The sequence below is a fragment of the Bos mutus genome, chromosome 7, assembly GCF_027580195.1.
Source record: "Bos mutus isolate GX-2022 chromosome 7, NWIPB_WYAK_1.1, whole genome shotgun sequence".
In the NCBI taxonomy this organism is placed as follows: domain Eukaryota; kingdom Metazoa; phylum Chordata; class Mammalia; order Artiodactyla; family Bovidae; genus Bos; species Bos mutus.
This window is the reverse complement of record NC_091623.1, coordinates 40,950,662-40,975,412: the sequence shown is the minus strand read 5'-3', so window position 1 is coordinate 40,975,412 and position 24,751 is coordinate 40,950,662. Positions and strand designations below refer to the sequence as shown.

The 24,751-nt window shown below is 43.0% G+C and overlaps 1 protein-coding gene across 1 annotated transcript in view; it reads left to right on the top strand.

The window, feature by feature from the left end:
* The first annotated feature begins 14,278 nt into the window (after window positions 1-14,278).
* Window positions 14,279-24,751, top strand: part of TMEM232 (transmembrane protein 232) — a 233,059-nt gene continuing 222,586 nt past the window's right edge. Inside the window, exons 1-2 of the mRNA XM_070374679.1 lie at window positions 14,279-14,751; window positions 15,082-15,163. Coding sequence (XP_070230780.1) covers window positions 15,099-15,163 — 65 coding nt within the window. The 5' untranslated portion in view covers window positions 14,279-14,751; window positions 15,082-15,098. The remainder of the gene's footprint in view (window positions 14,752-15,081; window positions 15,164-24,751) is intronic.

The following is a 24,751-nucleotide window of genomic DNA, read 5'->3' as shown; positions in this document are numbered from 1 at the left end:
ACTCGGACTTCCTTGTCCTGCGGGAATCCTTAGCTTTGAATCCTGCTTTCCACTCTGGGCAGTTTCCAAGTCCTTACAGACTTGGCGAGATGCGCTCCCCTCCCCTCTCGCAGACTTCGAAATTTCAAAAAATTTCAAGTGTTTGGCAAGTAAGGGTCCAGGGAAAAATCCTTGAGAATGTGAGATGCAAGGATTTTTTAAAAAGCAGTTAATCTTGATAAAAGAGCACAAGTTATCTCTTAGGAAAAATTTCCAGGAAGAGGTAAGGTGATGGTTGGAGAAGTAGATGGCACCCACTCCAGTATTCTTGCCTGGAGAACCCCATGGACAGAGGAGCCTGGTGGGCTACAGTCCATGGGGCTGCTAAGAGTCTGACAGGACTGAGCAACTAACACACAAGGTAATGGTAGTATCTTCCTTCCCCCCTGCTTTGTAACCTTATCTCAACAATGTATCTGAATGGATTCTATCTTTTTGGTTATCTTTGGTCAATAACCACTGTTTATTTCTTAAGGTTAGAGTCTAAATCTTGTGTTTTCTAGTGTAGGTTACCAAGCCAAAGCCTTACTGTAATTTTGTATAGTTCTCAGAAATTGTTTTTTAAAACATACTTTTCCAACTTTGTTTCAATTGGAGCTTAAAAAAAATACACTAGGGATTAATGTTAAAAACTTAAATTCCGAGTCTATGCCAGATCGGTAGGTACAAAGCATATCGAATTCATACTTAAATATGTTCTGTAGATCCTGTTACTGAAAGCTCAGCCTGTCTTGTACATGGGTGAGCAATCAAATCGGAAACAAGAGTTTTGGGTGAAGTAGAAAGGTTAGTTTTATTACTTTGCCAGGCAAAGTGGGGGCACAGCCGGCTCTTGCCTTGAAAAACTGTTTTTCAACCCAGGAGGATTTGATGAAGGCTTCTATAATGATGGTTCAAAGATGGGGTCTCTAACAAGATTAGGGTTTGAGTAGGGCTTTGTTGTTGTTCAGTCACTAAGTCATGTCCAACTCTTTGTGACCCCATCGACTGCAGCATGCCAGGCTTCCCTGTCCTTCACTATCTCCTGGAGTTTGCTCAAACTCATGTCCATTGAGTCAATGATGCCATCCAACCATCTCCTCCTGTGCCACCTCTTCTGTTTTTGTTTCAGTCTTTCCCAGCATCAGGGTCTTTTCCGGTGAGTCGGCTCTTCACATCAGGTGGCAAAGGTTTGAAGCTTCACTAGGGCTTGCAGGCCCTTGGTCTCATCTCAGGAGGTCTGGTCTCCTAATCTTGATGAACCTCTCTGGTCCCTTTAATCGTGCTCCAGGTGGTTTCTTGGCTGGTCCTCCTTGATCAGCAACTGTTGAATCTGCCCTTTGAAACTCAGGGAAGGTCCTAAGGGCTGGAGTCTACAAGAAAACAAGAAACAGGGGCCTACAAGAAACAGGGGCCAAAAGGGCCTCGGTGCCTGGGGTCCCACAAGGCTCCGCTCAGCTTCAGTCCAGTGTCAATGATGTTTATAGAGCGCTGGCACACAGCAGAAATCCAATACAATAATTCAGGGACAATTATATCCATTTTTGCCATTCTTCCACAAACTATTCATCATGTGAGTAGTTTGCATCAAAGCCAAATGGCTTCCTATATTGGGTATTATCCTAAATAAAGAGGTAAACTGATGCAAGCTGGAATTGCCAGCAGTTGACTTTATTGAATGGTAGAGGAATTGTAATTCGGAAAATGCAAACCATAGCAAGCTACAGGGGAGTCTACTGAGGGTTTGGCGTGGGCTGTATATTTTGTGGAAAGAGTCCAAAGAGGGGGAAGTCCAGCCAGAGTCTGATCAGTACATTCATGGATTGAGAATGGGGGAAAGATTCTTTGTGGATATTCATTGATCAGAAGACAAGTTCTGATTTTCTGTCAGTTGGGCATTTATGAGAAAACAGTCTCTCAGTTCTTAAGTCTTATTTTCCTGAAGGCACATGTATGAGATTCTCTGGTTTCATTTTTAGAACGAAATCCCTTCAGTGAATAACTGAGATTTAAGATATTTAACCAAGTCAGAACAAGACTGTCATTTAAATGTCAGTTCACTGCAGGTTTTCTGAATAAATGACTGATGAGAAGTGAATGAGAATGGTTCGTGTTTAGACCTTAATGGTACCTTTCACTTCATTTTCCTCATTGCCCAAGGCTTTCTAAATCATATGTGAATACTTTAACCACTTCAGTTTTCAGTGTTTTGAATATTACTATTTCATGTTAATTATGGATTATATTTATTTATTATTTCTGGGAAAATGTCAAGTACTTTATTTACTGGTACTAAGATAAAAAGACATGAAGTAGTTATGAATCATAGTTGAGGGACTTACGTGTGTGGGAAATGTTCCCATACTTGAATTGATTGTATACCCTCCAAACCTCTATTCTGACTGGATATTCAGTCTTAGTTTCTGTTAAGCCTGTCTCTCCCCTGGGGTTATACAAAAGTCCTGGGTGCTCTTGTATCAGCGAAGCACTGGAGGGGCACCACGGAACATTTGGCCACATGTTGCATCCAGAGTGTCTCCTCTGTTTTGTCATCTTTTCTGAACCACAGCGAGGCCAGCAGAAGATTTTCCTAACCCTGCTGTGCTGTGGGGTCCAGTCCATCCATACTCAGTGGCCAGATATTGCTTCTGTGCTGCTTCTGTGTTCCTGGCGGTGCTGCTACAATAAAGGAGTTGCTCTGAATGACCTGTAACCTCCATTCCAGTCTCAGGAAACATCTTTCTGTTACTGACCCTCTCGGATCAGGTAGACTCCAATTAGGGTCTTTCCTTCAGTTCGGTTCAGTAACTGTCATGTCCGACTCTTTGTGACCCCATGGACTGCAGCAGCCCAGACCTCGCTGTCCATCACGAACTCCTGGAGCTTGCTCAAACTCATGTCCATTGAGTTGGTGATGCCATCCAACCATCTCATCCTCTGTCCTCCCCTTCTCCTCCTGCCTTCAATCTTTCCCAGCATCAGGGTCTTTTCTAATGTCAGTTCTTCACAACAGGTGGCCAAAGTATTGGAGTTTCAGCTTTCAAGGGTCTTCCTTGCCTGGTGTCATTCGGGCCTATTGAAGAAGACCAGGTTTGGCAAAGCAGAGCAGAAAATTTGTTCATAGGTCAAGGAATGGGGATGGGAGAGATCATGCCCTAAAGACCTCTTCTCCCTCATGGAGGAAGCTGGAAGCTTTCTGAAAGGTGAGAGGTGTGTGTGCTGAGTGCTGAGCCGCTTCAGCCCTGTCTGACTCTGCGACCCTGTGGAGCACAGCCCGCCAGGCTCCTGTGTCCATGGGATTCTCCAGGCAGGAACACTGGAGTGGGTGGCCATGCCCTCCTCCAGGGGAATATTCCTGACCCAGGGATCAGACCCACATCTCTTACATCTCCCAAACTGGCAGGCAGGTTCTCGACCACTAACGAACCCACCTGGGGAGAGGTGTGTAGTCATCAGAATTCAGGCAAAGGGGCGGTGAGTTTCAGAAACAGCCAGAGCGTGCGCGGGCTCTTAAGCTCCTTCACAGCTGTGGTAAGGGTGCCCAGCATCGCAGGGAGCCCTCTGGGCAGAGAGCTGAACGCCGTCTTGAGGCGGCGGCCCTGCGCCCACCCTTTGGCGCTCATGTGGGAGGACTCTGCCCTCGGGGTCCGCTGGAAAAGCTTCGGGTCAGTGTACTGTCGCTGTCTTGGGCTTTTCTGGCCCAGGCTGGCTCTGTGGTTTATGCAGCCGTCTCTTAGTTTCTGGTATGAAGTACGTCGGTGAGCATTGATGAACCCACTGTCGTGTAGGAAAAGAAGTGCAGCCTCTGTGTCCGTGTGGGTCTCTTTTCTGTGGCGTTGCCACGGTCCCCACAATCTCCAGGAGCCTTCTTCCTCCTACAGGGCACCCCATGCAAGCTCTTCAGGGACTAACTTTGTGTGCGTGTGTGTTTAGGTAAGGAAAAAGCCAGTGCCTTCAGGCAGTTGCACCTTTCTGCCTTGGAGATATTCAGATAACAAAGAAAGGGAAAAGCATTACTTATTTCCTCAGCATAGAGAAGTACCAACTAAATGGGAGAGAAAGGCATCAAGGATGCCCCACCACCCATACTCTCTTTTACAAATTAAACGTCTTTAATCTCTTAACTAGTTCCAAAGGGACGTGCTTTACGTGTCCTCCCTTTTCCCTCATGCTAAAACCAGACAGGACGCTATGGGACCCTCCTGGGTACAAAGCCTGTCTGTGTCCCCCATTTCTTGTTGGCAGGAAAAAGGCTTCTCACGTCCTCAACCTCTCTGGCTTCTGAGGCACAGACCGAGGGAGGTGCTGATTAGGCGAGTGTGAAGGCTTGCTCCCCGTGCCCGGGGCCTGCGATCAGCCTTTCTCTGCTCCAAAATCAAGCTTCTCAGTGTGGCCTCACTGTGCACAGGGCGCACACACTTGGGTTTGACGGCAGTGGGGATGGAAGAAGCGAAAAATGATCAGGAAATTTATGTCTGGAATAGTTACTCTGGCAGTCACGTAGAAGGTGAGCCTAGAGGAAAAGAAATCCAAAGGAGACTGGGAGGTAAGCAGCCATTGTGTTCCTTTAAGACAAAGATAATGGCATCCCGATTTAGGAGAAGAGGAGGAGGGATGCAAAGGAGCCTGGATTAGCAGCACTCCCTTGAAGAAAGGGGTAGAGTGACTGGTGGTGCCTCCCCAGTGACTTGATGCTGCATGAACTTCCTGGTGCTTCAGCTGGGAAAGAATCTGCCTGCAATGCGGGGGATCTGGGTTTGATCCCTGGGTGGGGAAGATCCCCTGGAGAAGGAAATGGCAGCCCACTCCAGTATTCTTGCCTGGAGAATCCCCATGGACAGAGGAGCCTGGTGGGCTACCGTCAATGGGGTCGCAAAGAGTCGGACATGACTGGGTGACTGACACTTGGGTTGAACTGGGGAACAAGCTGAAGCAAGGTAGGCCTACCAGTCTCCATGACAGGCCTGTTTACAGGAGCTTGGTTTCTTAGAGCTGTGAAACTGACAGACAGATCCTAAATTGTGTAGATTTAGACTTAATTTTTTTTTAACATTGGGGAGAAATACCTCTATCCTGTGATTTCATTTACGTTGTCATTTTACTCCTGTTAAACGTCACTAAACCTAATTCTAATGTACTCTCTTACCATCATTCACTGGGGTCAAAGTTGCATATCGTGAAGTGCACTAATGTTCGTTGTACACGTCAGTGAGTGCACTTGGGTGCCGGTTGCTGGCAACCATCACTGAAACTCAGGGGCTGAAATTTTCCCGAGTTTCGGTCCTGGAGTTGGTTGTTTGCAGCTGGGTGAGTCTTACGTGGGCTCTGGCCTGTGATTTCACCTAAATGTCAGCCGAGGCCTCGGCCTCCTGAGGCCTTGACCAGGATGGAAGGCTCGCTGCCTTGCCTGCGGTTCCTGTGTGCGGTCAGCGGCGGGCCCGCGGGGCCTGCGGGGAGAGCTGTGGCCCGCCGGCTTGCGCGTGCTTTCCGCATGGTGCTGGCCTCTGAGCCTGTGGGCTGGGCTCTGAGAGCACAGCCAGGAGACCGAGGAGGACGCTGCAAGGGCTTCTCTAAGGTCGGGTGTCCCAGAGTAGTATTCTGCTCTGCTGTGTCAGTCAAGTCCCTGTGTGAAGCCCAGAGGTGTGGGGAGAGTGGATTCGATTCCATCTCTTTTGGGACAGCGACCAGCCACGTTACGCGCAGGACAGTACTCAGTATGGGAGGTATCGTTGTACCATTTTGAAAACTGCATTCCGCTTTGATACGTGCGTCCACCCATGTTACCCCAACGCTTCACATGTCTGTTCAGTCCCTCCTCTAGCCCCATTCTCACGCGCCCTTGGATCCAAACCATGACACGGTTTTGCCTGTTGCTGGACTTCGTATAAGGCATCGTGCACTATGTGCACTTCTGTATTTGCCTTCTTCCACGCGACGTAATCTACTTCTGTTGCCTGTTGCAATCCTTTTTTTATTATTACTGGGGAAGAATCCTATCACATAAACAGATCACAAGCTTGTCCATTCTCCTACTGATGGATGTTTGAATTGTTTCCAGTTTGAAGCTGTTGTGAATAATAATCCTGTAAACATCCTCATACATATCTTTTTGAAACATTTCTTTTGGAGTGAACTTTCTGGGTCAAGGGACAGGTGTATGATTACCTTTCTAAGATGGAAATGGATTTCCAAGAAGTTTACGGCTTATTTTCACTCCTGTGGCAACGTATGAGAGTTCCATTGTTCTACACATCACAAAACCTAATATTGTTAATTTTTAAAAAATGTTAGTCCTTCTATTTGAACAGAAAATATAATTGTGGGCCTAATTTGAATATTCTTGAAGATTAATGATTTTGAGTATACGTGTTGATTTTTCTTTCCTCTAAGATTTTGTTCTGTATATCATTAATTTTTGTTCTTAATTCTCTTCAACTTTTGGGGAGTATATCTTCTTATTTTTCTTATATCTTAGGTGAGCTAATTTTTTAGCTTTTTCTTTGTTTGAGGTAAAAGCTACTTTTGTTGCATTTCACAAGTTTTTATGTGTGATATTTTTATTATCATTTAGTTTTAAGTGTTCTTGAATTCCATTATTTTTGTCCCACAGGTGACTTAGAATTGCAACCTCCACAACATAGAGTTTTAATTAATTTTTTTTACTTTTAATTTGATTGTGTTTTGATGTCAGGATTATCTACTCATAAATTACCTATTCTTGGTAATTTAAGACTTGCTTTAGGCTAGAATTTTTAGAAAATTGTACTTGTGCTTGGGAAAGATAATATTCTCTGATTAAATGCGGAATCCTCTGTGTCCATCATATATTGTTTACATCTTCTGTACCTTTGCTGGTTTTCTTTTTGTTTCCTACTGGACTTGTAAACAGTTAAAGCATAGCTTACACTATGTTTTGCTAATTTATTTTCTCAGAGCCACGCTGGCTAACTACTTCTTTGTCTACACATATACAACCAGTTCCTAGTAATTCATTTCCCCCTGTAGATTAGCTCAGGGTGTTTTCCCTTTTTTCTTAGATTTCAAGTTTCCTTCTTAGTCCTACAAAGTTGCTTTAAAAGACAGGATCCTAAGTCTATGTTAATTAGTCATCTTTTCTGAAACTGAAACCCCTATCAGTAATTTTTATTGATTCGTCTTTTAAAATTGAATGGGAGAAGGCAATGACACCCCACTCCAGTACTCTTGCCTGGAAAATCCCATGGATGGAGGAGCCTGGTAGGCTGCAGTCCATGGGGTCGCTAAGAGTCAGACACAACTGAGGGACTTCACTTTCACTTTTCACTTTCATGTATTGGAGAAGGAAATGGCAACCCACTCCAGTGTTCTTGCCTGGAGAATCCAATGGATGGAGAAGCCTGGTGGGCTGCAGTCCGTGGGGTCACACAGAGTCGGACACGACTGAAGCGACTTAGTAGTAGTAGTAGTAGTAGTAATCTACATTTTGTACATGTATTCTTGAGATTTTTATGTAACTCTTTTTCACACATACTGTCCTCTTTCCCCATGTTTATGCCCCTTTTTTCCTTTTATTTTTGTTGGCTGTGTGTCAGTCACTCAGGCGTGTCCGACTCTCTTGACCCCATGGACTGTAGCCCACCAGACTGCTCTGTCCATGGGATTCTCTAGGCAAGAACACTGGAGCGGGTTGCCATTTCCTCCTCCATTTGTTGATTAGGACTAACTATAAAATTTTGAAGAGTGGCAATAATATGGATATCTTTGTATTGTTCTTGGCTTTTTAGATAAAGCTTCTAAATTTTTCCTGTTAATTATCATGTTTCTTTTAGATTTTCCTAGACACCTTTAACTAAATTGAGTAAAGCTGCTGACTTGTAAAGTTTCTATTTTATAACCATGAGTGAAAACTGGATTTAATTGAACTATTCTTTGTCATATAAAAAAATATTTTCTTTTTCACCTAAAATCCATCAATGTTATGGCTTATAACAATAGATTTTATAGTATTACATTATCTTTGCTCTTTTGAGGTTGACCTTTCTCAGTTATAAAGAACTTTTATTTTTATTGGTGGTGTTGGATTTGGTTTCCTTATAGTTTCATCTAGGATTCTTACAGGTGAGATCTCCCTATGAATTTATTTTCTCATACAGACCCAAATCCTCTACCTTGGGCAGTCTTAAAATGTATTTATATAAGATCTGATAAGACTGTGGAAATTTTAAAAAGGTGTAAAGCGGTAACTTTATAAACACATAAAGGTTTTCTGGAGAGAAAGAATGAGCATAAGAATAAAAGAAAATGATATTCTTTAAAAAAAAAAAACCAACTTTCTAGAGAAGCACAATCCTCATGAGTGGCTTCAGCTTTGCATTGAGTCTTGTTTTAAAAGAAAATCAAAGTGGTACAGTTTGTTTACACTATGATACTTTCTAAATAAACTTAAAAAAAAAGAAAATGATAAACTAAATAATTTTATTAGAATTTTTAAAATAGTTTTTGTTCAAGTGTGAGGGTTATTCTTTTGGTATTGAAATAGTTAGATATTATGTCTTTTTTGGTTTATTAGCATTTAAAGAAATAGATATATACTGTATCTATGTAACTATGGTTACTTTGTAATTTTTAATTAAATGCTGTAAAAAATGATTAAATATATGTGATTGTCAATCAGTACTTATAAAATTTTTATTATAAGAAATTCCCTGGTGGTCCAATGGTTAGCACATGGCACTTTTACTGCCAGAGTCCACGGTTCAATCCCTGGAAGGGGAACTAAGATCCTGTAAAACACTTGCTGTGACCAAAATATATATACACATGTATGTATATATGTGTGTGTGTGTTTGTGTACATGTGTGTGTGTATCACATGGGCCTTCCTGGTGGCTCAGATGGTAAAGAATCCACCTGCAGTGTCAGAGACCTGGGTTTGATCCCTGGGTCGGGAAGATTCCCTGGAGAAGGGCATGGCAACCCACTCCAGTATTCTGGCCTGGAGAATCCCATGGACAGAGGAGCCTGGTGGGCTACAGTCCGTAGGGTCACAAAGAGTCAGACGTGACTGAGTGACTAAGCACAGCACAATGCATATATGACTATAAAAGCTTTAATCATGCAGAAGAGTTGAGAGCATAGTAGATGAATCTTCCTTTTCTTATGACCCCAGATTTAACAATTATCATTTCTATCCGTACCATGTGGTGTATTAATTATATAATTCTTTATGTGTAAGGTCTTTATTGTATGTATGTGATTAGTTAGAGTATTGCACACAGAACAAGCACTAATGACTTGTACTCTTCCCTTGACTAGTGAGTCACTAGCAGAAGACACTTTACATATGAGGAAACTGAGGCGGCTGCAAGGTAGGCAGTTTGCACTGTGACAGATTCAGTCTGTGGCACTGGAGACAGAACTTAAAGTTAGCTGATTCCTGCACTTGCACATTTATCCACTACCCCAGGCAAGCGTCTGAGGAGGAGACGGCACAGAGGCAGGGAGACAGGCCAAGGGAGAAACGTGAGGAGTGAGAAAGACTTATTTCCAGAAGGAATGGTGAAATCAGTAACTATAGAGCAGGGATCAGGGAGACCAGTACAGAAACACTGATAGTGGAATTGTCCATCTGGAAATCATTGTCAGCCTTGGAAAGAGTGCCTCAGGGTGGGGATAACAGAAACTAGATTGCAGATGTTTTGTGAACTAAAATAAATTTAAGGGTAGATATCATTTAATATAAAAATCATGTCTGAAGTAGAAGGTAAAAACAGGCTATTTACTTGCCCACTTCAGATAAATATGCAAGATAAATTTTCAGAGTCTGTTTAAATTATTGAAAATCATCTCTGGAATGTGGTAGAGAATACGTGCCTTGTTGCAGACGATACTCTAGTGGGTGCTGGATACGCCAAGAGATTGTATCAAGAGTGGAGGCGGGAGCAGGTCTTCGAAATAGTTGATGTCAGTAATGATTTTTTTTTTAACCTTTCATTTCAGAATTAAGACTTTATTTTTAAAAATCAATTTCAAAGTCTTCTGATCTAGCCTTTAAGCTCAGTTTTATTCACCTAAGATTTTGTTTCCATTTCAGTCCACAAACTCAGTCAGTACTCTGCATTTTGGGGTACCATAGAGAATACTCTTGCCTGGAAAATCACAAGGACGGAGGAGCCTGGTGAGCTGCAGTCCATGGGGTCGCTAAGAGTCAGACATGGCTGAGTGACTTCACCTTCACTTTTCACTTTCATGCATTGGAGAAGGAAGTGACAACCCACTCCAGTGTTCTTGCCTGGAGAATTGCAGGGATGGGGGAGCCTGGTGGGCTTTGGTCTATGGGGTCGCACAGAGTTGGAAATGACTGAAGCAACTTAGCAGCAGCAGCAGAGAATAAAAGGATATTTAAATCTTAAAGTTCTATTTAGCTTATTAAAAAAACCTCATTTTTACTCTTATGTCACAGTTTGCTGATTCAGGAAAAAATGATGGCTATTCCTTGACAATGATCTAAATGTGGAAAAATCCAGTTTAGCAGTCCATTTGAATCTCTGCATTTAATTGTTGCGATTTCCCAGCAGAGTCAACCAAGTGAGTTTTTGTATTTGATAGCAGAACACTCAAAATTATGTGGCTTCATTTTCATTTTCTCTTCATCTTTTAAGGTGGTCTGGGTGTTGCTGACTCTAGTCCCTGGACTCTCTAACTGGTAGAAATAGGTAAGAGGCCGGATGGGGAACTCAGGCAGCAGGAGGAAATCAAAGTAGAAACAGGTGGCCTTGCTCACCCCTGCAGAGGGCGGGCTGATCCCTTCCGTGCGGCGACCATGAAGGCAGACACGTGCAGCAGGCTTCGGGCAGCTTAGATCCGCCCACCCCTGTGGTTGTGCTGTGGGCAGGGATCAGGCACATGCTTCTCCCCTCTGCTCCTCAGATGATAGTTTATTTGTGGCCTTTTTTTATCTAATGGTTCATAATGTGCCCCAGCTGTGTGTCACGCAGTTATTTTTAGTCCCTTATAGTTGCTTTGTATTCTGTTGCTGAAGGACATGTTTGTCCAGCTGCAAGCTCTCCAGTGAAGGGTATCCAGGTTACTAAAGACCGTGAGAGAAGCCACTGTTTGTCTCTTTCTATACAATTCATGGAGAAGGCAATGGCACCCCACTCCAGTACTCTTGCCTGGAAAACCCCATAGACGGAGGAGCCTGGTAGGCTGCAGTCCACGAGGTCGCTAAGAGTCAGGCACGACTGAGCGACTTCACTTTCACTTTTCACTTTCATGCATTGGAGAAGGAAATGGCAACCCACTCCAGTGTTCTTGCCTGGAGAATCCCAGGGACGGGGGAGCCTGGTGGGCTGTCATCTCTGGGGTCGCAGAGTCGGACATGACTGAAGCGACTTAGCAGCATACAATTCACAAGTCACCATCACTGCATGTAGCCATCTTGTGGAGGCATAAAAGGTACAGATCTCCCATGTAGGTTTTAATAAATGGTTTGAAAATCCTTTTTATCAAATAGTGTATTAGACATTGACTGTTTTAGCTTGACTAATGATTAATAAGGCTGTATATTGTCACACTGCTTATTTAACTTATATGCAGAGTACATCATGAGAAACACTGGACTGGAAGAAGCACAAGCTGGAATCAAGATTCCCGGGAGAAATATCAATAATGTCAGATATGCAGATGACACCACCCTTATGGCAGAAAGTGAAGAGGAACTAAAGAGCCTCTTGATGAAAGTCAAAGAGGAGAGTGAAAAAGTTGGCTTAAAGCTCAACATTCAGAAAATGAAGATCATGGCATCTGGTCCCATCACTCCATGGGAAATAGATGGGGAAACAGTAGAAACAGTGTCAGACTTTATTTTTTGAGGCTCCAAAATCACTGCAGAAGGTGATTGCAGCCATGAAATTAAAAGGTGCTTACTCCTTGGAAGGAAAATCATGACCAACCTAGATAGCATATTCAAAAGCAGAGTCATTACTTTGCCAACAAAGGTCCATCTAGTCAAGGCTATGGTTTTTCCAGTAGTCATGTATGGATGTGAGAGTTGGACTGTGAAGAAAGCTGAGCACCAAAGAATTGATGCTTTTGAACTGTGGTGTTGGAGAAGACTCTTGAGAGTCCTTTGGACTGCAAGGAGATCCAACCAGTCCATTCTGAAGGAGATCAGTCCTGGGTATTCATTGGAAGGAGTGATACTAAAGCTGAAACTCCAATGCTTTGGCCACCTCATGCAAAGAGTTGACTCATTGGAAAAGACTCTGATGCTGGGAGGGATTGGGGGCAGGAGGCGAAGGGGACGACAGAGGATGAGATGGCTGGATGGCATCACCAACTCAACGGACAGGAGTTTGGGTGAACTCCAGGAGTTGGTGATGGACAGGGAGGCCTGGCATGCTTCATGGGGTCACAAAGAGTCGGACACGACTGAGGGAATGAACTGAACTGAACTAAACTGAATGATTAATATGTGTGACTCTGGTTATAATAATACCGTGCAAAAAGCCCTGTTGTACATATAATAATAGTAGCAAGAACTCCTTGTTGATGACTTCAGGTTTTAGAAGATACTGAGAATTTGAGGAATATTCTTAGGAAAATTTTGTGAAAGTTGATGACATTTTTATATTCATTTTTTTGAGTTTTTTGTGGGGTCTAGAAGGGAAGTCATTTTAAATCTTATTTTCCTTGTTTATTTACCTGCCTGAGGGTGTAATTGCACCATCTCTATGGCAGACATTTCTGAAGACATTCCTCTTTTCTTTTTGGAGATTTGAGATTATTTGGTTACTGTTTCTTGTTTTAGCTAAAAGCAAGAATGATAATAAAATAGAGAGTCTTATCTCTCTCATGTATCACAGTACTATTCAAATAGTGGCTCATGAACTAGTGTTGGTCAGGGACTTTTACTACCAAGGTATGTGCTCCCAAGAGTAAGTATGTCTTTTATAGCAATTTGGTGTTTTCTACGCATCCAGTCTGAGGAGGTCTCATCAACAGTGTGTTATGGAACTTGCATGCTGAGTAGATGGCGTGAATACCACCATGTGAGGACTCTGGACAATAGGTTCAGCGATCAAGGGAGAATTTCTAAAATAATTAGTCTCTAACTTTTGCAGTTTCAAAAATTATGACTAATCCTAGTTGGTCCTGTGAAATATATAAGGAAACAGGTAGAAGCTCTAGGTTAATATGCCATTGGAAGGACTGATGCTGAAGCTCCAAAACTTTGGCCACCTGATGCCAAGAGCCGACTCATTGGAAAAGACCCTGATGCTGGGAAAGATTGAGGGAAAGGAGAAAAGGGCAGCAGAAGATGAGATGGTTAGCTAGTATCATCACTGACTCAATGGACATGAGTTGGAGCAAACTCGGAGACAGTAGAGGACAGGGGAGCCTGGTGTGCTGAGTCCATGGGGTCGCAGAGTCAGACACGACTTGGCGACTAGACAGCAATATGCCCAACACAAGCAGATTAAGATCCATTTGTCTTCAATTCACTTTCTTATAAATTATTTTTTTCTCTAAGTGCCTTTTAAGGTGGAAATAGTCAATGAGATGTTAACTGTTTTAAAAAAATAAATTCCTGAATATATCAATCCTACTTGGAAATAACTTATATTTTATGTTAAAGTTAGGCCAACTCTGAATGGCAACGCACTCCAGTATTCTTGCCTGGAGAATCCCATGGACAGGGGAGCCTGGTGGGCTGCTGTCCATGGGGTCGCACAGAATCAGGCACGACTGATGCGACTTAGCAACAGCAACTCTGAATGACATCCCTGTAGCTCAGCACAGTTGCTGACTTAAAAATACATCTGCTGTATGTTCTAATGGACATGGATTATTAGAAGCAGTAATAGATAATGATATTTTCTGTTTATGATACATATTTCTTGCTGTATATTTCCCAATTGCGCCTCCAGGTCTGCCTTCTACCCTTCTCCACTTTGCCCTGCACCTTCTGGCGTCTGGTTAGTTTAGCAGATGGAAGTGCAGATAGATGATTGGAGTGCTGTGCTGGGGGCTCCTTCTTGGCAGGCAGGCTCAGGTCAGTTACATCTCTCCATCAAAGGCCAAAGATGTTCCTCGAGCACCGTCCTCCTACAGCTGTTCATTCTGGGTCCTTCTGCGCCTCAGTCCTGAGTATAGTCATGGTTCCCTCTCTTCTTGCCAGCCCCTGAGAATGGCACATCTTGGATTTTTCTAAACTTTATTTTTCACTTGAATAACTCTGCTCACACATTTGGAAAATCTCTTTATTCAGTAACCCCATTTAAGGGTGCTGTCCACTTCCTGCTAGAACCTTGACTAATGACCCAATTTAAAAAATTAGCTATCTTAAAAAATGAAATGCAAGATAATTTAAGTCTATCCGTTTCATTATTTCATTATGTGTCTGACTACTCCACTAAACACAAAATACTGTGACCTAGTTTTGGTCATACACTAATAAATGTGCTCAGAAATATTTCACAAGGGGAATAAATGTGGGTGTGAGAGTCAGCAGAGAAAGCATCATCTAAATGGCAAAAAAACAGACATAAAAAGAACTTTACAAGTGATTTAAAAACAAAAAACAGAAAGCATAGTAATCTAATGATTATCACAAGCACTTAGATAAAGCTTACTATATGCCAGGCTCTTTTCTAAGCAATATATGTATTTTGACTTATTTCTTCCAGAAACTCTATAAGGAGGTACTATTCCCACTGTGCAAATGAGAAGGCAGATATAATTCAGTAAATCAGTGAGTCTGGTTGTGTTCTCTTTACTATCCTGCGCTGCTCTTTTAACGGTTTTGCCAATTAAACTGCTAAGGTATAACAAAGACTGAGCGTTATATGAAAGGATCAGTTTATAATAGTGACATAATATAAATAACATGGACTTCAAAGCTGAGTTTGACTCCTAGGTCTGAATTTTAAATTTAAGTTCTTCCTTAATATAGTTTTATTCTTAAGCCTGATTTTCCTTCTTGCCACCCTTTTCCCATTAAATCATGAATTTGCATGAAATGTATTACTGGGTGCTGTCAGTGCATTTGTATTCTAATATAAAATTTAATATTTCTCTTCAGGTTTATGATCTGTGAACATGCCTAACAAATCACCTGTGATTGGCAAATCTGAAGTAGTATCTTCCTCTTATGAAAAATCAAAGTAAGTTTGCAAGAAAACTTCATACTGTTAAAGTAGTAGACCCATATATATATTGTAGAATTTATAAAGTTACAGAAAACTGTGACCACTAACATATAATTGCTCATAATTCAGTGTTGTTGTTTAGGCCTTAAGTTATGTCCAACTGTTTTGTGACTCCATGGACTGTAGCCCATCAGGGTCCTCTGTCCATGGGATTACTGGAGGCAAGAATATCCAGGCAGGAATACTGGAGTGGGTTGCCATTTCCTTCTGCAGGGGATCTTCCTGACCTAGGAATCAAACTTGCATCAGCAGGCAGATTCTTTACCACTGAGCCACCAGGGAATCCCTCAAAGTTAAATGACAAAGAATAAAAATGTTAAGGTTTACTATTCTATAAAGTAATAACTTTGTAATGATTTTTTATAAGATCATATATTTCAAAAACTTTAAGTTGCTGTACTAACCCATGAAATGCATAAGAGACTGTTCAATAACTGCTGAATGATGACGCGTCTTAGTTATTTCTAAGCCCTTTGCTGTTTCGAAGTAAGCCACAGTAGAATATTTTTCTGCATTTCAAAGTATTTCTTTGGGATAGGTTTCTGAAGTGAAGTAAGTGACTAGACTAAAGTTTGTTAATTTAAAAATGGTTTGGGATTCTGAGAAACTTAAGAGCTTCTTTAGGTGTGCTGGGTTCTCGTTGCCGCACTCAGGCATTCTCTGGTTGCGGCGGGCGGGTGGGGCTCTCTTCACTGCAGCGCGTGGCTTCTTTCTGCCGCAGGGGTTTCTCTCTCTGTGGAGCACAGGCCCTGGAGTGCGTGGGCTTCAGTCACTGTGGCCTGTGGGCTCAGTCCTTCCAGCTCGTGGGCTTAGAGCGCGGGCTCAGTAGCTGTGGCACGTGGGCTCAGTCGCTCTAGCTCCTGGGCTTAGGGCTCAGGCTCGGTAGCTGTGGCACGTGGGCTCAGTCGCTCTAGCTCCTGGGCTTAGGGCTCAGGCTCGGTAGCTGTGGCACGTGGGCTCAGTCGCTCTAGCTCCTGGGCTTAGGGCTCAGGCTCGGTCGCTGTGGCACGTGGGCTCAGTCGCTCTAGCTCCTGGGCTTAGGGCTCAGGCTCGGTAGCTGTGGCACGTGGGCTCAGTCGCTCTAGCTCCTGGGCTTAGGGCTCAGGCTCGGTAGCTGTGGCACGTGGGCTCAGTCGCTCTAGCTCCTGGGCTTAGGGCTCAGGCTCGGTAGCTGTGGCACGTGGGCTCAGTCGCTCTAGCTCCTGGGCTTAGGGCTCAGGCTCGGGTGCTGTGGCACGTGGGCTCAGTCGCTCTAGCTCCTGGGCTTAGGGCTCAGGCTCGGGCTAGCTGTGGCACGTGGGCTCAGTCGCTCTAGCTCCTGGGCTTAGGGCTCAGGCTCGGTAGCTGCTGTGGCGTGGGGCTCAGTCGCTCTAGCTCCTGGGCTTAGGGCTCAGGCTCGGTAGCTGTGGCACGTGGGCTCAGTCGCTCTAGCTCCTGGGCTTAGGGCTCAGGCTCGGTAGCTGTGGCACGTGGGCTCAGTCGCTCTAGCTCCTGGGCTTAGGGCTCAGGCTCGTAGCTGTGGCACGTGGGCTCAGTCGCTCTAGCTCCTGGGCTTAGGGCTCAGGCTCGGTGGCTGTGGCACGTGGGCTCAGTCGCTCTAGCTCCTGGGCTTAGGGCTCAGGCTCGGTAGCTGTGGCACGTGGGCTCAGTCGCTCTAGCTCCTGGGCTTAGGGCTCCAGGCTCGGTAGCTGTGGCACGTGGGCTCAGTCGCTCTAGCTCCTGGGCTTAGGGCTCAGGCTCGGTAGCTGTGGCACGGGCTCAGTCGCTCTAGCTCCTGGGCTTAGGGCTCAGGCTCGGTAGCTGTGGCACGTGGGCTCAGTCGCTCTAGCTCCTGGGCTTAGGGCTCAGGCTCGGTAGCTGTGGCACGTGGGCTCAGTCGCTCTAGCTCCTGGGCTTAGGGCTCAGGCTCGGTAGCTGTGGCACGTGGGCTCAGTCGCTCTAGCTCCTGGGCTTAGGGCTCAGGCTCGGTGGCTGTGGCACGTGGGCTCAGTCGCTCTAGCTCCTGGGCTTAGGGCTCAGGCTCGGTAGCTGTGGCACGTGGGCTCAGTCGCTCTAGCTCCTGGGCTTAGGGCTCAGGCTCGGTAGCTGTGGCACGTGGGCTCAGTCGCTCTAGCTCCTGGGCTTAGGGCTCAGGCTCGGTAGCTGTGGCACGTGGGCTCAGTCCCTCTAGCTCCTGGGCTTAGGGCTCAGGCTCGGTAGCTGTGGCACGTGGGCTCAGTCGCTCTAGCTCCTGGGCTTAGGGCTCAGGCTCGGTAGCTGTGGCACGTGGGCTCAGTCGCTCTGCAGCATGTGGAGTCCTCCTGGACCAGGGATTGAACCTCCATCCCCTGTGCTGGCAGGGGGACTCCTGGCCACTGTAGCACCAAGGAAGTCCAAGAAGTTTATAAGAACTTAAAGAGCACAATAGAGTATGTTATAAAACTTATGTGTTGATGTATTTCTGTTTGTTTCAAATATTTTTCTTTAATAAAGAATGCATGCATGTGTGCTAACTTGCTTCAGTCGTGTCCAACTCTGTGCAACACTGTAGACTGTAGCCCACCAGGCTCCTCTGTCCATCGGATTCTCCAGGCAGGAATGCTGGAGTGGGTTGCCATTCCTTCTCCAGGGGAGCTTCCTGACCGTCCCCCACCCCCTGCACCCAGGGATGGAACCCACATCTCTTACATGTCCTGCATTGGCAGGTGGGTTCTTTACCACTTGCACCACCTGGGAAGCCCTAATTAATTAACAAAGAATAGATAGCAGATACAGAGCAGGCAATGGCACCCGACTGCAGTACTCTTGCCTGGAAAATCCCATGGATGAGGAGCCTGGTGGGCTGCAGTCCATGGGGTCGCTAAGAGTTGGATACGACTGAAGCAACTTAGCAGCAGCAGCAGCAGCAGCAGATAGCAGATAAACCGCTTTGACCACATGTCCTTCCAATTATAATTGTGGCATATATTATTTCCATTCACTTTTTCACTTTAATAGATAAGAAGATACATAAGATTATATTTTCCGTTCCATTTCCTAAAGTACATACCTAGGGATGTAATTATTGACTATGTCAAACAGAACATGTTAATTCTGTCTTTTTTCTTCCTTTTTTTTAAACACCAAAACCATTTTGTACTGGAGTAAAATTGAAGAAATGGGAAAACAACTAGACCATTCAGGTATGACCTAAATCAAATCCCTTATGATTATACAGTGGAAGTGAAAGTGAAGTTGCTCAGTTGTGTCTGACTCTTTGCGACCCCATGGACTGTAGGCTACCAGGATTCTCCATCTGTGGGATTTTCCAGGCAAAGTACTTGAGTGAGTTACCATTTCCTTCTCCATATGATTATACAGTGGAAGTGACAAATAGATTCAAGGGATTAGATCTGATAGAGTACCTGAAGAACTATGGCTAGAAGTTCGTGACATTGTACAGGAGGCAGTGATCAAGTGATCTCTCTCTCTTTTAGTCGCTAAGTCATGTCTGACTCCATGGACTGTAGCCTGCCAGGCTCCTCTGTCCATGGGATTCTCCAGGCAAGAACACTGGAGTGGGTTGCCATTTCCTCCTCCAGGGGATCTTCCCAACTCAGGAATAGAACTCGGGTCTCCTGCATTGCAGGCAGATTCTTTACCAACTGAGCTATGAGGGAAGCCCCATGATCAAAACAATCCCCAAGAAAAAGAAATGCAAAAAGGCAAAAATGATTGTCTATGGAGGCCTTACAAATAGCTGAGAAGAGAAGCTAAAGACAAAGGAGAAAAGGAAAGATATACCCATTTAAATACAGAGTTCCAAAGAATAGCAAGGAGAGATAAGAAAGCCTTCCTCAGTGATCAATGCAAAGAAATAGAGGGAAACAATAGAATGGGAAAGACTAGAGATCTCTTCAAGAAAATTAGATATCAAGGGAACATTTCATGCAAAGATGGGCTCGATAAAGGACAGAAATGGTAGTGACCTAACAGAAGCAGAAGATATTAAGAAGAGGTGGCAAGAATACACAGAAGTATACAAAAATAATCTTCACAACCCAGAATCAGGATGGTGTGATCACTTACCTAGAGCCAGACATCCTGGAATGTGAAGTCAAGTGGGTCTTAGGAAGCATGACTATGAACAAAGCTAATGGAGGTGATGGAATTCCAGTTGAGCTGTTTCAAATCCTAAAAGATGATGCTGTGAAAGTGCTGCACTCAATATGACACCAAATTTGGAAAACTCAGCAGTGGCCACAGGACTGGAAAAGGTCAGTTTTCATCCCAATCCAAAAGAAAGGCAATGCCAAAGAATGCTCAAACTACTGCACAATTGCACTCATTTCACACGCTAGCAAAGTAATGCTCAAAATTCTCCAAGCCAGGCTTCAACAGTACATGAACTATGAACTTCCAGATGTTCAAGCTGGTTTTAGAAAAGGCAGAGGAACCAGAGATCAAAATGCCAACATCCATTGGATCATTGAAAAAGCTAGAGAGTTTCAGAAAAACATCTATTTCTGCTTTATTGACTATGCCAAAGCCGTTGACTGTGTAATCACAACAAACTGTGGAAAATTCTTCAGGAGATGGGAATACCAGACCGCCTGACCTGCCTCCTGAGAAATCTGTGTGCAGGTCAAGAAGCAACAGTTAGAAGTGAACATGGACCAACAGACTGGTTCCTAATTGGGAAAGGAGTACATCAAGGCTGTATATTGTCACCCTGCTTATTTAACTTATATGCAGAGTACATCATGAGAAACGCTGGGCTGGAAGAAAGACAAGCTGGAATCAAAATTGCCGGGAGAAATCTCAATAACCTCAGATATGCAGATGACACCACCCTTATGGCAGAAAGTGAAGAGGAACTAAAGAGCCTGTTGATGAAAGTGAAAGAGGAGAGTGAAAAAGCTGGCTTAAAACTCAACATTCAGAAAACTAAGATCATGGCATCCAGTCCCATCAGTTCATGGCAAATAGATGGGGAAATAATAAAAACAGTGAGAGACTTTGTTTTTGGGGGCTCCAAATCACTGCAGATGGTGACTGAAGCCATGAAATTAAAAGATGTTTGCTCCTTGAAAGGAAAGTTATGACCCACTTAGACAGCATATTAAAAAGCAGACATTACTTTGCCAACAAAGGTCCGTCTAGTCAAGGCTATGTTTTTCTCAGTAGTCATATGGATGTGAGAGTTGGACTATAAAGAAAGCTGAGCACCGAAGAATTGATGCTTTTCAACTGTGGTGTTGGAGAAGACTCTTGAGAGTCCCTTGGACTGCAAGGAGATCCAACCAGTCCATCCTAAAGGAATTCAGTCCTGGATATTCATTGGAAGGACTGATGCTGAAGCTCAAGCTCCCATCCTTTGGCCACCTGATCTGAAGAGCAGACTCATTTGAAGAGACCCTGATGCTGGGAAAGATTGAAGGTGGGAGGAGAAGGGGACAACAGAGGATGAGATGGTTGGATGGTATCACTGACTCAATGGACATGAGTTTGAGTGAACTCCATTAGTTGGTGATGGACATGGAGGCCTGGTGTGCTGCAGCCCACGGGGTCGCAAAGAGTTGGACACGACTGAGCTGCATAGTCAGTTAACAGTCTAGTGATAGTTTCAGGTGAACAGTGAAGGGACTCAGCCATGCACACACATGCATCCATTCTCCAAATGCCCTCTCATCCAGGCTGGCACGTAACACTGAGGGTTCCATGTGCTATACGGTACGTTTCTGCTGGTTATCCATTTTAAATATAGCAGTGTGTACATGACCTTCCCAAAGTCCTTAATGCCGCATCCCCTTGGCAACCAAGAGTTTGTTTTCTAAGTCTGTGAGTCTCTTTCTGTTTTGTAAGTAAGTTCATTTGTATTATTAATTCTGTCTTTAGTGACTAGTCATTTTTGTAATTTGGTTAAAAAAAATCTGTCTATACCACAAGATCAGGTGGATATTGTTATAAATTATTTTTTTAATCTTCCTGTTTTTTCTTTTAACATATATGGAAATGACTTTTGTTAATGATAAGTGAAGGTCCAATTCCTCATTTTTGTGTGCATACTTGATCAGTACTATGTATCAAAAAGAATATCTTTCTTCACTATTTTTCTAGCACAACTATTACATAAATCGTGTCCACACATAGTGGGTATGTTTCTGGGCTCTCTTTTCTATTTCACTGGTCTGTTTGTCCCTTATTATTATTATTATTTTGGCCACACTGTGCAGCTTGTGGATACTTAGTTCCCTGGACAGGGATCGAACCTGGGACCTTGCAGTGAAAGCACCAAGTCTGAACTACTGGACTGTTGGGGAATTACCTGTCCCTTTTTATATTAATACCAAGCTGCTTTAATCACTGTCATTTAGTGATAATATTTAATAGTCAATATGACACATTTTCCAAATTTCTTCTTCAGTAATAATCCTGCATATTACTTCTACTTAAAATTTTTATTTTATTGAGGTGTAGTTCAAAATAATAGTTGCTGGCATAGAATATAGTGATTTAAAGTTTTTGGAAACTGTACTACTTTCAAAGTTATTATAATATTGGCTATATTCCCTGTGAGGTACAATATATCTTTGTGGCTTGTTTATTTTATACATAGTAGTGTGTCCCTCTTAATACCCTACCTCGACCTTTCCCCACCTCTTTCCCTCTCCCCAGTGGTAATTGCTAGTTTATTCTCTCTACCTGTGAGTCTCTTTCTGTTTTGTTACATTTATATTTTTTACTTTATTTTTTATACTCAAAATATAAGCGGCAACATACAATATTTGTCTTTCTCTATCTGATTTATTTCAGTAAGCCTAATAACCTCCAGGTCCATGTTGCAAATAGGAAAGTTTCATTCATTTTTATGGCTGAGTATTATTCCATTTAATGTTTATATCACATTTTTGATCCACTCATCTGTTGATGAGCACTTAGACCGCTTTCATATCTTGGTTGTTGTAAATGCTGCCAGTGAATGTTGAGGTGCTTAATCTTTTCAAATTAGTGTTTTCATTTTCTTAGATGTGTACCTAGAAGTGGAATTGCTGGATCGTGTGGTAATTCTTTTTCAGTTTATGAGGAACTTCCACATTGTTTTGCACCATGGCTGCACCAGTTTCATTCCCAGCAACATTGTACAAGAATTCCCTTTTCTCCACATCCTCATCAACGTTGTGCAAGGATTCCCTTTTCTCCACATCTGCATCTGCGTTCATTATTTGTGGTCTTTTTGATGATAGACGTTCTGACAGGTGTGAGGTGACATTTCACTGTGGTTGTGACTTGCGTTTCTCTGTTGAGTGGTGTTAAGCATCTTTACATGTGCCTGTTGGCCTGTATATCTTTGGAATAACGTCTACTCAGGTCTTCAGCCTGTTTTTTAATCAAGATGCTTGTTTATTTTTGATATTGAGTTATATGAGCTGTTTGTGAATTTTGATTATTAATCCTTTATCTGTCTTGTCAGTTTCTCCTGTTCAGGAGATTATTTTTCACTTGGTTGGTGGTTTCCTTTCTTAAGTGAAGCTTTTACATTTAATTAGGTTCCATTTGTTTATTTTTGCTTCTGTTTCCTTTGCCTTAGGAGAAATATCCAACAGACATTTGCAATAATTTACATTGAAGAGTTTTCTATGATTCCTTCTAGGAGGTTTTTTTTTTTTTTTTACTTTTGTCTGTGCTGGGTCTTTGCTGTGCATGGGCTTTCTCTAGTGACAGCGAGCAGGGCTACCCTTCACTGCATCGCATGGGCTTCTCATCGCCGTGGCTTCTCTTGGGTGACTCCTCTCGCAGCAGCTCTAGATCATGGGCTTTAGAACATGGGGCTTCAGTAGCTGAGGCACAAGGGCTTAGTTGGCCCAAGTGAAAGCGAAAGTGAAATCGATCAGTCGTGTCCGACTCTTTGCGACCCCACGGACTGTAGCCTACCAGGGTCCTCCATCCATGGGATTTTCTAGGCAAGAATACTGGTGTGGGTTGCCATTTCCTTCTCCAGGGGATCTTCCGTACCCGGGGATCAAACCCGGGTCTCCCGCATTGCGGGCAGACGCTTTACCGTCTGAGCCACCAGGGAACCCTAGTTGGCCTAAGGTGTGTGAAATATTCCTGGACTAGGGATCGAACCGGTGTCCCCTGCATTCGCAGGCTAATTCTTATCCACTGTACCACCAGGGAAGTGCTCTGCTAGGAGTTTTATTTATTTATTTCCAGTATGGCATTTAGGTCTTTAATCCATTTTGAGTTAATTTTGTTTATAGTGTAAGAAAACATTTAATTCTTTTAAATGTGGCTGTTGAGATTTCCTAGCACCACTTACTGAAAAGACTACCTTTTCCCCTTGTATATTCTTGTCTCCTTAGTCGTAGATTAGTTGGCCATAAGCGTACAGGGTCGTTTCTGGGCTTTCTGTTCTTTCCCATTGATCCGTGTGTTTGTTTTTGTGCCAACACCATGCAGGTTTGATTACACGTGGCTTTTGTCTACATCAGATCATGTGGCAGTTCCAGCTCTATTCCTTCTCAAGATGTGTTTGGCCATCCAAGGTCTCTTGTATCTGCATGCAAAATAAAATCATTTGTTCTAATATTGAAAACTGCCATTGCATTTTGATATGGGTTGCGTTGACTCTGTAGATTGTTTTGGGTAGTATGGTCATTTTCACAATATTAATTCTTCTGATCTATAAACACAGTATGTGTTTATGTTTGTGTTGTCTTTAATTTCTTCCATCAATGTCATATATTTCCAATACAGGTGTTCTACATTCTTAGTTAGATTTTCTTTTTATAGAAGTGCTGTCTGTCTTTTCTTAGATTTATTCCTTTGTATTTGGTATTTTTGATCCTATTATAAGTTTTATGCACATTTTAAAATATATTTTCTCTAGCTATTGCCATTAGAAGGATAATTGATTTTTGTGTATTGATTTTTACCTAGAGATACCGCTAAATTCCCTCATTAATTCTAAGCATATTTATCACAGTCTTGATTTTAAAGGAATGCTATAAACATTTTGTGATTAAGCATGATTTTTTTCAAACTTTAACACTTAAGTTGTATTTTGTGTGTGTGTGTGTGTGTTTTAAATAGGCTTCATTACTATTTTAAACAGTTAATTTCCCTTTGTATTTTATTTATGGCTCATTATTTTCTTTTTCATTATTTGCTACTTCTCAGACTGGTTTTTCTTTTACCAGATGTATAACTTTTTGAATTTTCTTTAGTGAGATTTTTTGTTGTTGTTAGTCTGAATGTATCTTTATTTTATTCTTGAAAGAAATGTTATTTCCGAAAGAAGTTTAAAACTGAGCGTGACATTATCCTCGGCCTGTTACCACTTCCGTTGTTTCCCGGACGCTGGTGTCATTCCACACGGCTTCCACTTGTGCTGTGGGGAAGTTAGTTGGCGTTTTGATGCTATTTCTTTAAAGGTTAATCTGTTTCCCCCAACTTCAGGTGCCTTAAAAAATTTCTTTTTCCCTTGTATTCTGCAGTTTTACTCTGATGTGATAAATTATTAAAAAAAAAATATTCTACTGGATTTCTTGTACCCTTTGTGTTTGTGGACTGTGTCTCTTT